The following is a 14879-nucleotide window of genomic DNA, read 5'->3' as shown; positions in this document are numbered from 1 at the left end:
CCCTCTCTCTCTCTCTCTCTCCCTGTCTCTCTCTCTCTCTCTCTCTCTCTCTCTCCTCCCTCTCTCTCTCTCTCTCTTCTCTCTCTCTCTCTCTCTTCTCATCCCTCTCCCCTCTCTCCTCTCCCCTCTCTCTCTCCCTCCTCTCCTCTCTCTCTCTCTCTCCCTCTCTAGTTCCAGAACCCGTATGCATACTCCCCCTCCCATTCCGTTTGGGACGGTTCCTAACGGTTCAACAGAGAGGAACTCAGGAAGAATTACCCCGACATGCACGAGTACCTGGTGAAATATCACCAAGGAGGAGTACAGGATGCACTGGTCAGCCTCAAAGCAGGGTACGATACACACCCTGACCCCTAACCTCTATCCCCTAGTCTTTAGGTTGTCCTCCCAGCTGGAGATGTTATGTGGTGTTTAGGGGATAGTCTTTAGGTTGTCCTCCCAGCTGGAGATGTTTATGTGGTGTTTAGGGGATAGTCTTTAGGTTGTCCTCCCAGCTGGAGATGTTTATGTGGTGTTTAGGGGATAGTCTTTAGGTTGTCCTCCCAGCTGGAGATGTTTATGTTGTGTTTAGGGGATAGTCTTTAGGTTGTCCTCCCAGCTGGAGATGTTTATGTGGTGTTTAGGGGATAGTCTTTAGGTTGTCCTCCCAGCTGGAGATGTTTATATGGTGTTTAGGGGATAGTCTTTAGGTTGTCCTCCCAGCTGGAGATGTTTATGTTGTGTTTAGGGGATAGTCTTTAGGTTGTCCTCCTAGCTGGAGATGTTTATATGGTGTTTAGGGGATAGTCTTTAGGTTGTCCTCCCAGCTGGAGATGTTTATGTGCTGTTTAGGGATAGTCTTTAGGTTGTCCTCCCAGTTGGAGATGTTTATATGGTGTTTAGGGGATAGTCTTTAGGTTGTCCTCCCAGCTGGAGATGTTTATGTTGTGTTTAGGGGATAGTCTTTAGGTTGTCCTCCTAGCTGGAGATGTTTATATGGTGTTTAGGGGATAGTCTTTAGGTTGTCCTCCCAGCTGGAGATGTTTATGTGGTGTTTAGGGGATAGTCTTTAGGTTGTCCTCCCAGTTGGAGATGTTTATATGGTGTTTAGGGGATAGTCTTTAGGTTGTCCTCCCAGCTGGAGATGTTTATTTTTGTCAGGTGGTGGTTGGTGAAGTCCCGTGTAGCTCAGTTAGTAGAGCGTGACACTTGCAAATGCCAGGGTTGTCGGTTCAATTCCCACACGGGGACCAGTATGAAAGACATATAAAATTGTATTCCTTCACTACTGTAAATATCTCTGGATAAGAGCGTCTGCTAAATGACAAAAAATTGAAGGATTTGGGTCATTTTTATGTGTAGGACTAGACCCAGGAACATTTTTGGTTTGGTGGAAGAATCCAGGATGCACTGAAGGTCCTCTTCCCAGTGGGCGGTGACAGCATTATCATCTGACGGTCCTCTTCCTTATCGTTATCATCTGACGGTCCTCTTCCCAGTGGGCAGTGATGGCGTTATCATCTGACGGTCCTCTTCCCAGTGGGAAGGGATGGCGTTATCATCTGATGGTCCTCTTCCCAGTGGGCAGGGATGGCGTTATCATCTGACGGTCCTCTTCCCAGTGGGTAGTGACGGCGTTATCATCTGACGGTCCTCTTCCCAGTGGATAGTGACGGCGTTGTCATCTGATGGTCCTCTTCCTTATCGTTATCATCTGACGGTCCTCTTCCCAGTGGGCAGGGACGGCGTTATCATCTGACGGTCCTCTTCCCAGTGGGTTAGGGACGGCGTTATCATCTGACGGTCCTCTTCCCAGTAGGCAATGACGGCGTCATCATCTGAATCACTGAAGCTCCACAATGGAAGTGTTGGTGGTTTTATGCTCTCGGCCTTTGAATCTGTTCAGGTTGAAGAGTCAGCCATCTGTTCAGTACAGGATTTCGGACTCCCTGAGGCAGATTTCCACCTTTGAGTTGGAGGAATGACAGCGATGAAAATTGAAAACAGGATGTTGTCCCTGTTTTAACTCCAGTGTTTCCACCTTGAAGGGTTCCGTTTCAGCACCACTGTTCCTGAGCACCGTAGCTGACGTCATGCAGCAGTCCCGGTGTTATGGTCAATTTGTCAGGATAGAATCTGAGGCACGATGGTTCACAGAGTCAAAGGCTATGAAGGCCTGGTGTCTATAAAGGCCTGGTGTCTATAAAGGCCTGGTGTCTATAAAGGCATGGTGTCTATAAAGGCCTGGTGTCTATAAAGGCCTGGTGTCTATGAAGGTCTGGTGTCTATAAAGGCCTGGTGTCTATGAAGGCCTGGTGTCTATAAAGGCCTGGTGTCTATAAAGGCCTTGTGTATATGAAGGCATGGTGTCTATAAAGGCCTGGTGTCTATGAAGGCCTGGTGTCTATAAAGGACTGGTGTCTATAAAGGCCTGGTGTCTATAAAGGCCTGGTGTCTATAAAGGCCTGGTTGTCTATGAAGGCCTGGTGTCTATAAAGGCCTGTTGTCTATAAAGGCCTGGTGTCTATAAAGGCATGGTGTCTATAAAGGCCTGGTTGTCTATAAAGGCCTGGTGGTCTATAAAGGCCTGGTGTCTATAAAGGCCTTGTGTCTATAATGTACAGTGGTTCATTTTGCTCCTGGTGTCTATAAAGGCCTTGTGTCTATAGAATTTTTGTTTTTGGCTAGAAAACGTACCCATATGAAACTTTCTCTCAGGCCCAGAAACTAGAATCTGCATTATAATTGTCAGATTAGGATAGAAAACACTCTAAAGTTTCCAAAACTGTAAAGATAGTGTCTGTGAGTATAACAGAACTGATATTGCAGGTGAAACCTGAGGAAAATCAAACCAGGAAGTGCTGTTTTTTCCTGAAAGCTCTCTGTTCCATTGGATTCCTTGCCTCCATTTAAAGGGTTATCAACTAGATTCCTTTCCTATGGCTTCCTCAAGGTGTCAACAGTCTTCAGACATAGTTTCAGGCTTTTATTTTGAAAAATGAGCGAGAAAGATAACATAGCTGGGTGTTCGCAGAGTTTTGCTTGCGCAACAGAGTAGGACAGCCATTTTTTAAAAATTTTTTAACCTTTATTTAACCAGGCAAGTCAGTTAAGAACAAATTATTATTATCAATGACGGCCTGTTCAGGGGCAGAATGACAGATTTGTACCTTGTCAGCTCGGAGGGTTTGAACTTGCAACCTTCCGGTTACTAGTCCAACACTTTAGGCCTGGTGTCTATAAAGGCCTGGTGTCTATAAAGGCCTGGTGTCTATAAAGGCCTGGTGTCTATAAAGGCATGGTGTCTATAAAGGCCTGGTGTCTATAAAGGCCTGGTGTCTATGAAGGTCTGGTGTCTATAAAGGCCTGGTGTCTATGAAGGCATGGTGTCTATAAAGGCCTGGTGTCTATAAAGGCCTGGTGTCTATAAAGGTCTGGTGTCTATAAAGGCCTGGTGTCTATGAAGGCATGGCGTCTATAAAGGCCTGGTGTCTATAAAGGCCTGGTGTCTATAAAGGCCTTGTGTCTATAAAGGCCTGGTGTCTATAAAGGCCTTGTGTCTATAAAGGCCTTGTGTCTATAAAGGCCTGGTGTCTATAAAGGCCTGGTGTCTATAAAGGCCTGGTGTCTATAAAGGTCTGGTGTCTATTGAAAAAGCTACAGTCCCGGTTGATATATTATCGATTATATATTTTATATTTTAAAAACAACCCGAGGATTGATTATAAAAAATGTTTGACATGTTCTGTGGACATTACGGATACTATTTGGAATAATAATAATAATAATAACAATAATAATAATAATACTATTTGGAATCTGCGATGTCGTGACCGCTCGAGCCTGTGGATTTCTGAACATAACGCGCCAAACAAATGGAGGTATTTTGGATCTAAAAATAATCTTTATGGAACAAAAGGAACATTTGTTGTGTAACTGGGAGTCTCGTGAGTGCAAACATCCGAAGATCATCAAAGGTAACCGATTTAATTTATTGCTTTTCTGACTTTCGTGACCAATCTACTTGGCTGCTAGCTGTTTGTAATATTTTGTCTACTGAGAGAGATGTCCTTACATCAACGCTTGGTTTGCTTTCGCCTAAAGCTTTATTGAAATCTGACACGCCAGGTGGATGAACAACAAGCTAAACTGTGTTTTGCTATATTGCACTTCTGATTTCATGAAAATTTTATATTTTTACTAATTTAATTTGAATTTGGCACTCTGCAATTCAGTGGATGTTGATGAAAATGATCCCGCTAACGGGATGGCTGCGTCAAGAAGTTTAACCAATTAGGGCACCCCTGAGTTCTGCAGGCATTTCCTCCCTAATCCCGGATCTTCAGGAGCAGGGAATGTATGTGTGGTAGGAGCACTGGTCCGCCTTCCTTCAGGATTTCAGCTGGAATTTCATCTGGCCGTTGTTGTTCCCCTTCTAAAGGATGGCATCTGCACCTCCTACAGGTTAGGTGGTTCTCCCTTGTCCTCCTACAGGTTAGGTGGGTCTCCCATGTCCTCCTACAGGTTAGGTGGTTCTCCCATGTCCTCCTGCAGGGTAGGTGGGTCTCCCATGTCCTCCTACAGGTTAGGTGGGTCTCCCATGTCCTCCTGCAGGTTAGGTGGTTCTCCCTTGTCCTCCTACAGGCTGGGTGGGTCTCGCATGTCCTCCTGCAGGGTAGGTGGGTCTTCCATGTCGTCCTGCAGGCTTGGTGGTTCTCCAATGTCCTCCTTTGTGGGTCGCTGAGGGATGTGGTCAATATCAATTGTTGTGCTTCTGTTGAGGAGCTCCTCGAAGTGCTTTTTCCACTGGGATTGGATTGATTCATTAGCTGTTGAGGAGCTCCTCGAAGTGCTTTTTCCACTGTGATTGATTCGCTTCATTAGCTTTTGCCCATCTTTGGAGTGAAGGGGGTTTAGGCCACGGTGACTGGGTCTGTACAGGGCCTTGGTGGTGAGGGATGTGTTAGGCCACGGTGACTGGGTCTGTACACGGCCTTGGTGGTGAGGGATGTGTTAGGCCACGGTGACTGGGTCTGTACAGGGCCTTGGTGGTGAGGGATGTGTTAGGCCACGGTGACTGGGTCTGTACAGGGCCTTGATGGTGAGGGATGTGTTAGGCCACGGTGACTGGGTCTGTACAGGGCCTTGGTGGTGAGGGATGTGTTAGGCCACGGTGACTGGGTCTGTACACGGCCTTGGTGGTGAGGGATGTGTTAGGCCACGGTGACTGGGTCTGTACAGGGCCTTGGTGGTGAGGGATGTGTTAGGCCACGGTGACTGGGTCTGTACACGGCCTTGGTGGTGAGGGATGTGTTAGGCCACGGTGACTGGGTCTGTACAGGGCCTTGATGGTGAGGGATGTGGTTAGGCCACGGTGACTGGGTCTGTACCCCGGCCTTGGTGGTGAGGGATGTGTTAGGCCACGGTGACTGGGTCTGTACACGGCCTTGATGGTGAGGGGATGTGTTAGGCCACGGTGACTGGGTCTGTACACGGCCTTGGTGGTGAGGGATGTGTTAGGCCACGGTGACTGGGTCTGTACAGGGCCTTGATGGTGAGGGATGTGTTAGGCCACGGTGACTGGGTCTGTACCCGGCCTTGGTGGTGAGGGATGTGTTAGGCCACGGTGACTGGGTCTGTACACGGCCTTGATGGTGAGGGGATGTGTTAGGCCACGGTGACTGGGTCTGTACACGGCCTTGGTGGTGAGGGATGTGTTAGGCCACGGTGACTGGGTCTGTACACCGCCTTGGTGGTGAGGGATGTGTTAGGCCACGGTGACTGGGTCTGTACACGGCCTTGGTGGTGAGGGATGTGTTAGGCCACGGTGACTGGGTCTGTACACGGCCTTGGTGGTGAGGGATGTGTTAGGCCACGGTGACTGGGTCTGTACAGGGCCTTGATGGTGAGGGATGTGTTAGGCCACGGTGACTGGGTCTGTACCCGGCCTTGGTGGTGAGGGATGTGTTAGGCCACGGTGACTGGGTCTGTACACGGCCTTGATGGTGAGGGGATGTGTTAGGCCACGGTGACTGGGTCTGTACACGGCCTTGGTGGTGAGGGATGTGTTAGGCCACGGTGACTGGGTCTGTACACCGCCTTGGTGGTGAGGGATGTGTTAGGCCACGGTGACTGGGTCTGTACACGGCCTTGGTGGTGAGGGATGTGTTAGGCCACGGTGACTGGGTCTGTACACGGCCTTGGTGGTGAGGGATGTGTTAGGCCACGGTGACTGGGTCTGTACACGGCCTTGGTGGTGAGGGATGTGTTAGGCCACGGTGACTGGGTCTGTACATGGCCTTGGTGGCATCGAAGAAGCCTCTGGAGTCGGCCAGCTGCTGGATCTCCAGGACCTGTTCTGTTCACCATGTGGTTTTTAGTTCCTGGATCTCCAGGACCTGTTCTGTTCACCATGTGGTTTTTAGTTCCCGGCGTTGGACATCTCACTGTGGAGGGAGCTTCTCTTTTGGCCCTGCAGTTGATATCGTTTTTCCAGGCACAAAAGGTTCCCCGCTTGGTGTCAATGAGCTGTTCAATTTCTGAGGCATTCTCGTCAGACCAGTCCTTTTGGGTCTTACGGTCGGTGGGGTCATTATTTTTGGTCTTACTGTTGGTGCTGTCATTATTTTGGTCTTACTGTTGGTGCTGTCATTATTTTTGGTCTTACGGTTGGTGGGGTCCTTGTTCTTTTGGGTCGTACAATCGTGGGGTTCTTTTTGGTCTAATAGCCAAGGTTGTCATTGCAGGTGTTGAGGATGGCGGACTTCATTATGTTCCAGTATGTTTCAATGAGCTTCAGCCCCTTGCCATTTGAGTGACAGTTAGCAAAGACGCACACACGGCAGAGCGAGCGAGTGCAATGACCTGGTGGATATATCTGACACATATGTGACGTAGTACGCAATTTACCCGGGGACCACTTTTGGCTCGCGACCCACTACTTTCAGAACGATTAGCTACAAAGTAGCGGAGTAAACTCTGTTTAACTTCATCCTGCGAGTCAAAGGGTTGGAGTCATTTGATTGTTTGCAAAGCACCAAACGGATGGTCATAAGGCGTTTGTCGAAGTGGCCGATGAGTTCATTGTTAATAGCCGATCCCCAGTCCAGGGATCTTTGGTTCACCAGCCAGCTTTCCTTTCAAGAAAAGGGTCTATCTGCCTTTCCTCTCCTACAGGTGCTCTTCACCAGCCAGTGGAGTTTCAGAGAGTGCAGCAAGGTCGATGTGAAATCTCCTCAGCTCTCTGCCGTCTTTCAGATCCCTTGTCCATTAGGGTTCCAGGCTCCAATGGTTATTTGGAGCCTGGAATGTAGAATGTAGAATGTAGAATGTAGAATGTAGAATGTTTTTAAACTATGAAATTAAATTAAATTGTTTATTTCTCGTAGTTTCCGACCGTGAAGAGGTGAACCTACTGGACACACACACACACACACACACACAGTCCCTAGAAGAAGTGAAACACACTGAAACCTACAGTACCAGTCAAAAGTTTGGACACACCTATGAAATAACACGTATGGAATCATGTAGTAACAAAAAAAGTATTAATCTAAGTTTTAATTATTCAATGTAGCCATCCTTTGCCTTGTTGACAGCTTTGCACACTCTTGGCATTCTCTCGACCACCTTCACCTGGAATGCTTTTCCAACCGTCTTGACCCCCACACTCATTGTGGAGACCGGGTCATCTGATGCAGCACACCATCACTCTCCTTCTTAGTCAAGTAGTCCTTACACAGACTGGAGGTGTGTTGGGTCATTGTCCTGTTGAAAAACAAATGATAGTTCCACTAAGTGCAAACCAGACAAGATGGCGTATCGCTGCAGAATGCTGTGGTAGCCATGCTGGTTAAGTGTGCCTTGAATTCTAAATAAATAAATCACAGGCAGTCTCACCAGCAAAGCCCCACCACACTATCACACCTCCTCCTCCATGCTTCACGGTGGGAATTTTGTCTGTGTGTTTTGTTACAGTAAACTGAGTTTATAGTTCCTCTGTGTGTTTTTGTTACAGTAAACTGAGTTTATAGTTCCTCTGTGTGTTTTTGTTACAGGAAACTGAGTTTATAGTTACTCTGTGTGTTTTGTTACAGGAAACTGAGTTTATAGTTCCTCTGTGTGTTTTTGTTACAGTAAACTGAGTTTATAGTTCCTCTGTGTGTTTTGTTACAGTAAACTGAGTTTATAGTTCCTCTGTGTCTTTTGTTACAGTAAACTGGATGCCTTCATCTATGATGCTGCTGTGTTGAACTACGCTGCTGGCAGAGACGATGGCTGTAAGCTGGTCACCATCGGCAGCGGGTACATCTTCGCCACCACCGGCTACGGCATCGCTCTGCAGAAAGGGTCGCACTGGAAACGACAGGTGGACCTGGCTATACTGGCCATCATAGGAGATGGTAGGACTCTCCTCTCCTCTCCTCTGCTTTCTTCTGCTCTCCTCTCCTCTCCTCGGCTTTCTTCTCCTCTCCTCTCCTCTCCTCTCCTTTCCTCTGCTCTCCTCCTCTCCTGCCCTTTCCTCTACTCTCCTTTCATCTCCTCTCCTCTCTCTACCATATTTAACCCTTCTATATCACTGTCCTCTCCTCCCTCAACCAGTCCTGTATTTCTATACTGTATATGTGGTTATTAATGTATATGTAAATACATGTATATGTAAATAGGGTTATATGTAAATAGGGTTATATTTAAATAGGGGTATATGTAAATAGGGGTATATGTAACTAGTGTATATGTAAATAGGGTTATATTTAAATATGAGTATATGTAAATACGGTTATATGTAAATAGGGTATATGTACATTTGAGTATATGCAAATAGGGTTATTTGTAAATAGGGTTATATGTAAATAGGGTTATTTGTAAATAGGGTTATTTGTATATAGGGTTATATGTAAATAGGGTTATTTGTAAATAGGGTTATTTGTAAATAGGGTTATATGTAAATAGGGTTGTATGTAAATAGGGTTATAGGTAAACAGGGTATATGTAAATAGTGTATATGTAAATAGGGCTGTATGTAAATAGGGTATATGTAAATATGGTATATTTAACTAGGGTATATGTAAATAGGGCTGTATGTAAATAGGGTTGTATGTAAATAGGGATGTATGTAAATAGGGCTGTATGTAAATAGGGTTGTATGTAAATAGGGTATATGTAAATAGGGCTGTATGTAAATAGGGTTGTATGTATTTCTGTCTGTTTTTTCATCTGTCTTCTCTACTGTTACACCTCTGTTCAGCCAAGTCCAAGAGAGGAGAACTGGCAAGTAAGCATTTCACTGTGTTGTCTACACCTCGCTGTTTGTGGTCCTCTCCTTTCCTTTCCCCTCCTCTCCTCTCCTTTCCTTTTCTCTCCTTTCCTCTCCTCTCCTCTCCTTTTCTCTCCTTTCTTCTCCTCTCCTTTCCTCTCCTCTCCTTTCCTTTCCTCTCCTCTCCTTTCCTTTCCTCTCCTTTTCTCTCCTTTTCTCTCCTTTCCTCTCCTCTCCTCTCCTCTCCTCTCCTCTCCTCTCCTCTCCTCTCCTCTCCTCTCCTCTCCTCTCCTCTCCTCTCCTCTCCTCTCCTCTCCTCTCCTCTCCTCTCCTCTCCTCTCCTCTCCTCTGCTCTCCTTTCCTCTGCTCTCCTCTCCTCTACTCTCCTTTCCTTTCCCCTCCTATCATCTCCTCTCCTCTCCTCTCCTCTCCTCTCCTCTCCTCTCCTCTCCTCTCCTCTCCTCTACTCTCCTTTCCTCTACTCTCCTTTCCTTTACTCTCCTTTACTCTCCTTTCCTTTCCTCTTCTCTCCTTTCCTCTCTTCCTCTTCCCCTCTCCTCCCTCTTTCCTCTCCTCTTCTTTCCTCTCCTCTCCTCTCCTCTCCTCTCCTCTCCTCTCCTCTCCTCTCCTCTCCTCTCCTCTCCTCTCCTCTCCTCTCCTCTCCTCTCCTCTCCTCTCCTCTCCTCTCCTCTCCTCTCCTCCCTCTCTCCTCTCCTCTCCTCTCCTCTCCTCTCCTCTCCTCTCCTCTCCTCTCCTCTCCTCTCCTCTCCTCTCCTCTCCTCTCCTCTCCTCTCCTCTCCTCTCCTCTCCTCTCCTCTCCTCTCCTCTCCTCTCCTCCCTCTTTCCTCTCCTTTCCTTTCCTCTCCTTTCCTCTCCTTTCCTTTCCGCTCCTTTCCTTCCTCTCTTCTCCTCCCTCTTTCCTCTCCCTCTCCATTCCTCTGCTCGGCTCTCCCCTTCTCTTCTCTTCTCCTCTCATCTTCTCTCCTTTCCTCTTCTCTTGTTGCTTGAAAATCCTACCCTCTCTTCTCATCTCTCTTCATATCCTACACTCTCTTCTCATCTCTCTTCATATCCTACACTCTCTTCTCGTCTCTCTACATAACCTACCCTCTCTTCTCGTCTCTCTACATATCCTACACTCTCCTCACCTCTCTTCTTGTCTCTCTTCATATCCTACCCCTCTCTTCTCGTCTCTCTACATAACCTACCCCTCTCTTCTCGTCTCTCTACATATCCTACACTCTCCTCATCTCTCTTCTTGTCTCTCTTCATATCCTACCTCTCTTCTTGTCTCTCTACATATCCTACCCTCTCTTCTCGTCTCTCTACATATCCTACACTCTCCTCATCTCTCTTCTTGTCTCTCTTCATATCCTACACTCTCCTCTCGTCTCTCATAATATCCAACACTCTCTTCATGTCTCTCTACATTGACATGTTAGTCATTTAGCAGACGCTCTTATCCAGAGCCACTTACAGTTAGCTCACTCATTCTGATTCAGGAGAGAGGGAGGAGAGGAGAGAGTGAGGAGAGGAGGAGAGGGGATGAGAGGAGGTGAGGGATGAGAGGAGGAGAGGAGGGAGGCATGAGAGGAGGTGAGGGAGGAGAGGAGGAGAGGAGGGAGGCATGAGAGGAGGTGAGGGATGAGAGTGAGGAGAGGAGAGAGGGATGAGAGGAGGAGAGAGGGATGAGAGGAGGTGAGGAGAAAGGGAGGAGAGGAGGAGAGAAGGATGAGAGGAGAAGAGGAGACAGGGATGAGAAAGGGGAGAGAGGAGGGAGAGGAGAGAGGAGGGAGGAGAGGAGAGAGGAGAGAGATATGAGAAAGAGGAGAGAGGAGAGAGGAGAGGAGGAGAGAGGAGAGGAGGAGAGAGGAGAGGAGGAGAGGAGAGCGATATGAGAAAGGGGAGAGAGGAGAGGAGAGGAGAGGAGAGGAGAGGAGAGGAGAGGAGAGGAGAGGAGAGGAGAGGAGAGGAGAGGAGAGGAGAGGAGAGGAGAGGAGAGGAGAGGAGAGGAGAGGAGAGGAGAGGAGAGAGGACCTGGACCATACAGCTCCACTAAATGGACACCATTTTCCCTGAGGGAAAGAGGGAGGAGAGGAGAGAGGGATGAGAAAGGGGAGAGAGGGAGGAGGGGAGAGAGGGATGAGAGGAGAGAGGGATGAGAAAGGGGAGAGAGGGAGGAGGGGAGAGCAGCAGTACCTGGACCATACAGCTCCCTGAGGGAAAATGGTACACTACAGTGTCACTAATCACTACAATGTAGAGCATCTCCACTACATCTCCACTACACTACAGTGTCACTAATCACTACAATGTAGAGAATCTCCACTACACTACAGTGTCACTAATCACTACAATGTAGAGCATCTACACTACACTACAGTGTCACTAATCACTACAATGTAGAGCATCTCCACTACACTACAGTGTCACTAATCACTACAATGTAGAGCATCTCCACTACACTACAGTGTCACTAATCACTACAATGTAGAGCATCTACACTACACTACAGTGTCACTAATCACTACAATGTAGAGCATCTCCACTACACTACAGTGTCACTAATCACTACAATGTAGAGCATCTCCACTACACTACAGTGTCACTAATCACTACAATGTAGAGCATCTCCACTACACTACAGTGTCACTAATCACTACAATGTAGAGCATCTACACTACACTACAGTGTCACTAATCACTACAATCGAGAGCATCTACACTACATCTCCACTACACTACAGTGTCACTAATCACTACAATGTAGAGCATCTACACTAAATCTCCACTACACTACAGTGTCACTAATCACTACAATGTAGAGCATCTCCACTACACTACAGTGTCACTAATCACTACAATGTAGAGCATCTCCACTACATCTCCACTACACTACAGTGTCACTAATCACTACAATGTAGAGCATCTCCACTACATCTCCACTACACTACAATACAGCCTTCCCTACCAGGCCACACAGCTAGCATGTTGCACTCTGGTCCCACTATCTGTCCTTCCTCACAAAGTGTACACTAGCATGTTGCACTCTGGTCCCACTATCTGTCCTTCCTCACAAAGTGTACACTAGCATGTTGCACTCTGGTCCCACTATCTGTCCTTCCTCACAAAGTGTACACTAGCATGTTGCACTCTGGTCCCACTATCTGTCCTTCCTCACAAAGTGTACACTAGCATGTTGCACTCTGGTCCCACTATCTGTCCTTCCTCACAAAGTGTACACTTGTTCCCTTCCCTTCAGTGATCTGAAAGGAAAGGACTCGAATGAGAAATAGGAGACTCCCACAAGTACCTCCACCAATCCAATGCTTTTTAAATGTCTGGGATGTAGTCAACGAGTGCACACTTCAGGAATAAGGGTATATTGTTGGTAGGCCTGCTATGATAGCTAATAACAGGAAGATAGACCAGCTAGTATTACCATGGTTACATTCACACAGCCAGCTAGCGGACTACAGTATTACCGTCACACAGTTACCATGGTTACATTTACACAGCCAGCTAGCGGTCTACAGTATTACCGTCACACAGTTACCATGGTTACATTACCGTCTCCTCCTCCTCATCCCTCCTCACCCCCTCCTTCTGTCTCCCCCTCCTCACTCCTCCTCACCCCCTTCTGCCTCCCCCTCCTCACCCCTCTCCACCCCCTTCTGTCTCCCTCTCCTCACCCCTCTCCACCCCCTTCTGTCTCCCCTCCTCACCCCTCTCCACCCCTTCTGCCTCCCCCTCCTCACCCCTCCTCACCCCCTTCTGTCTCCCCCCTCCTCACCCCCTTCTGTCTCCCCCTCCTCACCCCTCCTCACCCCTTCTGTCTCCCCCTCCTCACCCCCTTCTGCCTCCCCCTCCTCACCCCTCCTCACCCCCTTCTGCCTCCCCTCCTCACCCCTCTCCACCCCCTCTGTCTCCCCCTCCTCACCCCCTTCTGTCTCCCCCTCCTCACCCCTCCTCACCCCCTTCTGCCTCCCCTCCTCACCCCCTTCTGCCTCCCCCTCCTCACCCCTCACCCCCTCCTTCTGTCTCCCCCTCCTCACCCCTCCTCACCCCCTTCTGCCTCCCCCTCCTCACCCCTCTCCACCCCCTTCTGTCTCCCCCTCCTCACCCCTCCTCACCCCTTCTGTCTCCCCCTCCTCACCCCCTTCTGTCTCCCCCTCCTCACCCCTCTCCACCCCCATCTGCCTCCCCCTCCTCACCCCTCTCCACCCCCTTCTGGTCTCCCCCTCCTCACCCCTCTCCACCCCCATCTGCCTCCCCCTCCTCACCCCTCTTCACCCCCTTCTGTCTCCCCCTCCTCACCCCCTTCTGTCTCCCCCTCCTCACCCCTCTCCACCCCCTTCTGTCTCCCCCTCCTCACCCCCTTCTGCCTCCCCCTCCTCACCCCTCTCCACCCCCTTCTGTCTCCCTCTCCTCACCCCTCTCCACCCCCTTCTGTCTCCCCTCCTCACCCCTCCTCACCCCCTTCTGTCTCCCCTCCTCACCCCCTTCTGTCTCCCCTCCTCACCCCTCCTCACCCCTTCTGTCTCCCCCTCCTCACCCCCTTCTGCCTCCCCCTCCTCACCCCCTTCTGTCTCCCCCTCCTCACCCCCTTCTGTCTCCCCCTCCTCACCCCCTTCTGTCTCCCCCTCCTCACCCCCTTCTGTCTCCCCCTCCTCACCCCTCCTCACCCCCTTCTGCCTCCCCCTCCTCACCCCCTTCTGTCTCACACTCCTCACCCCCTTCTGTCTCCCCCTCCTCACCCCCTTCTGTCTCCCCCTCCTCACCCCTCCTCACCCCCTTCTGTCTCCCCCTCCTCACCCCCTTCTGTCTCCCCCTCCTCACCCCCTTCTGTCTCCCCCTCCTCACCCCCTTCTGTCTCCCCCTCCTCACCCCCTTCTGTCTCCCCCTCCTCACCCCTCCTCACCCCCTTCTGTCTCCCCCTCCTCACCCCCTTCTGTCTCCTCCTCCTCACCCCCTTCTGTCTCCTCCTCCTCACCACACTTCTGTGCCCCCTCTGTCTGTGTCAATATCTCTCTCTCTCTCTCTCTATCAATAGATCATGTCATAGACTACCTACTGTCTATCTCTCTCTCTCTATCAATAGATCATGTCATAGCCTTTACTTACTGTCTACCTCTCTCTCTCTATCAATAGATCATGTCATAGCCTTTACTTACTGTCTATCTCTCTCTCTCTATCAATAGATCATGTCATAGCCTTTACTTACTGTCTCTCTCTCTCTCTATCAATAGATCATGTCATAGACTACCTACTGTCTACCTCTCTCTCTCTATCAATAGATCATGTCATCACCTTTACTTACTGTCTACCTCTCTATCAATAGATCATGTCATAGCCTTTACTTACTGTCTATCTCTCTCTCTCTATCAATAGATCATGTCATAGACTACCTACTGTCTATCTCTCTCTCTCTATCAATAGATCATGTCATAGCCTTTACTTACTGTCTATCTCTCTATCAATAGATCATGTCATAGTCTTTACTTACTGTCTATCTCTCTCTCTCTATCAATAGATCATGTCATAGACTACCTACTGTCTACCTCTCTCTCTCTCTATCAATAGATCATGTCATCACCTTTACTTACTGTCTACCTCTCTATCAATAGATCATGTCATAGCCTTTA

At 48.8% G+C, this 14879-nt stretch overlaps 1 protein-coding gene across 1 annotated transcript in view; it reads left to right on the top strand.

Moving 5' to 3' along the window:
* The first annotated feature begins 225 nt into the window (after positions 1–225).
* The window catches only part of LOC116364360 (glutamate receptor ionotropic, NMDA 2A), a 58460-nt gene continuing 43806 nt past the window's right edge, over positions 226–14879 (top strand). The window contains exons 1-2 of the mRNA XM_031817548.1: positions 226–332; positions 8194–8381. Of these exons, the coding sequence (XP_031673408.1) occupies positions 265–332; positions 8194–8381 (256 nt within the window). The 5' untranslated portion in view covers positions 226–264. The remainder of the gene's footprint in view (positions 333–8193; positions 8382–14879) is intronic.

The sequence above is a fragment of the Oncorhynchus kisutch genome, unplaced genomic scaffold (assembly GCF_002021735.2).
Source record: "Oncorhynchus kisutch isolate 150728-3 unplaced genomic scaffold, Okis_V2 scaffold1068, whole genome shotgun sequence".
In the NCBI taxonomy this organism is placed as follows: Eukaryota; Metazoa; Chordata; class Actinopteri; order Salmoniformes; family Salmonidae; genus Oncorhynchus; species Oncorhynchus kisutch.
This window is presented reverse-complemented; position numbering and strand designations above follow the sequence as displayed.